The 2352-nt window shown below is 52.9% G+C and overlaps 1 protein-coding gene across 1 annotated transcript; it reads left to right on the top strand.

The window, feature by feature from the left end:
- Window positions 1-112: 112 nt before the first annotated feature.
- VOLCADRAFT_93111 (uncharacterized protein) lies at window positions 113-643 on the top strand (the record flags this gene model as incomplete). The annotated part of the gene is made up of 1 exon (XM_002952428.1): window positions 113-643. One exon carries the CDS (start codon window positions 113-115, stop codon window positions 641-643), a length of 531 nt encoding a protein of 176 aa, XP_002952474.1.
- Between the last annotated feature and the right edge of the window lie 1709 nt (window positions 644-2352).

The raw sequence follows: 2352 nt of genomic DNA, 5'->3' as shown, positions 1-2352 counted from the left end.
CCATGCACAGCATCTCGAAGAGCACTTTCCAACTTCGTTGTTACATCTCCATGGCCAGTAGTCCCATTAACACACGCCAAGTCTCAAGTCACAACATAATGTCACAACCATAATGTCACAACCCGACGTCCATATGACCCCTATTAGTCCTAGACTGAAGCTAGCGCGACCAGTAGCTAGAGTTCTATCCGATTTAACTGAAAGGAAAGATCGTAACGTGCGACACAAGATAATTGGAGTCAAGAGAAGCCCAGCTACGGTCAACATTTCAACACCTGGCAGAATAACACCAGCAGCTAAGCATTTGGAAAAGCACATCGCTCAAAGCTGCAGGCCATCCCTAGATGGATGCATATCGACTATCAAAGCAGAGTTTCAGAGTCTATTGGCAGGGCATGTTGACAGATGCCAGCAGAATAGCGACGACATGAAGCACCGCATCAACGACCTGAGAAGTCTAGTTGAAGAGCAGGCAGCAGTTGTTACAAGCCCTCAGGAGCGGAATGCTGTGTTGCGACAGGAGCTTGGCGCCACGGTAGGTGAGCGCAGGCTCACGGTGCAACGCTTAAAGGAGTTAAATGAGCGCATTGAAGCCCTCGAGACCGAGCGAAGCTCGTCGCGACGTGAGCCAATCATTACGTGAAGCCAATTGGCGGACGCAAAGGCCCTTGATAGGCGGATGGAGGCCCTGGAAAAGCGGCTGGCCGAGCACGCCGCAAGCAGGCCAAGGGAACAAGCGGTGTGCTGCAGAGAAATGGCCGAGAATGTGGACAACGTTACTGCTAGTATCGCCACGCTCCAGGAGCGTTTCAATGACTGGGAGCGCACATGCACAGCCCCGGCAGATGGTGCACGATGTGTCGGAGCCACAGGGGGGCGTCGCATTGGCCTCAAAGCAGTGCCACCTGCAAAGCAAGACCAACAAGATCCCCGGAAAAAACTTGAAAAGGAGCAGCAAGAACTGCTGAAGCAGCAGCAGCCAAAACAGCAACCAAGACCTAACAGAGCCATCGCTGATACCACCACCTCTGTAGTACCTGGCTGCTGAAAAGGCCTCTCAAGATGTAGAGCCGTACTGTGTACCAGCTAGATTGTTATTTTTTGCGAGCATCGCCCACTGAGTCGCCAAACCTGTTATTCCACCAAGCGTGATTGATGGAGGTTGAACCGACGACGCGTATTTGTAGAGCTGTACTGTGTACCAGCTACTACAACCTCCAAAGCCCCAAAGCTGCCGGCGACCACTACCAGGCCACATGAGGTGGCTGCAAGCCGCAGAGGGTTTGACATGACAGCAGGCACCCCTGCTCCCAGACCCCCCCAAGCACTGGCCGAGACTACCAGCAGCACCGATGGATATATAGACCGGGGTGCACTGGTCATCGACGGACTACCAGCTACTTGGACGCATGAGGAAGTGATCCAGAAACTGCAACTGTGCTTGCAGCAGCTTACAAGCATGAGGGTCGTGTTCTTAGATTGCACCATTGAGGCACACCCGAACGTCGCTGCATGCAGCAGCAAGCGGACAATCCAGCGGGTTCGAATCACGACAACCCCAGCGGCATATTATGCCTTGTACACATTACGGAAGCAGCTGGGCCTGAATGTGGAGGAAGTAGCGGATGAGTCGTTCCCGGCTGTGCAGGTGACACTGGCACTCACAGCACTTGGTGAATCGTACAAAAAAGGGTACCAGGACGTTTTTGGGCACCTAATTGATAGTAAGAGGGCCCCTTCATGGCGGGGTACTCACCTCATGGCGCTTACTGAGCACGCCGGGGGGGTAATAACATCTGCTTCCTTATTTGGAATGTCCATGCCTTCTCGGCAGGCAAGTTTGACCAGATTAAGGCTATTCGTGGATTGCTCAATCATGATGTAATCATCCTTACAGAGACGAAGGCGTCCGTTAATCGCACTCATGCCAAGGGGCAACTAGTATTACAGGGTTATAGCCACCTTGCATGCACTAGAGCACCGTGCACAGGCTCTCGAAGGTCAGACGGGGTATCTGTGTTTGTGCATGATGAGCTGGCCCCCTGCGTGAGATAAGTGGGCTTAACGAATACACCTGTTGGGGTGGAGATCGTCGGGTTGCGATTCCATAGCGTTCTCCCTGGAGGGCAGGTGCTCCTACTGGGGGCTGGTTATTGCTCGCCCCAGGGGTCCAGCGTTTATAGCAGCATGGATGGTAGTGGCCTGGCGTATAGTGAGGTCCCCGACATTGTTTTTGGAAGCATTACTGGCGAGCTAGATAGACTGCGGTGCATGGATGATGAGGTGCTTATCACAGGTGATTTTAATGCCCGTACAGCAGCTATTCTAGACTTGCCCGAAGTAATTGGAATA

The sequence above is a fragment of the Volvox carteri genome (genome assembly GCF_000143455.1).
Source record: "Volvox carteri f. nagariensis unplaced genomic scaffold VOLCAscaffold_29, whole genome shotgun sequence".
NCBI lineage: Eukaryota > Viridiplantae > Chlorophyta > Chlorophyceae > Chlamydomonadales > Volvocaceae > Volvox > Volvox carteri.
This window is presented reverse-complemented; position numbering and strand designations above follow the sequence as displayed.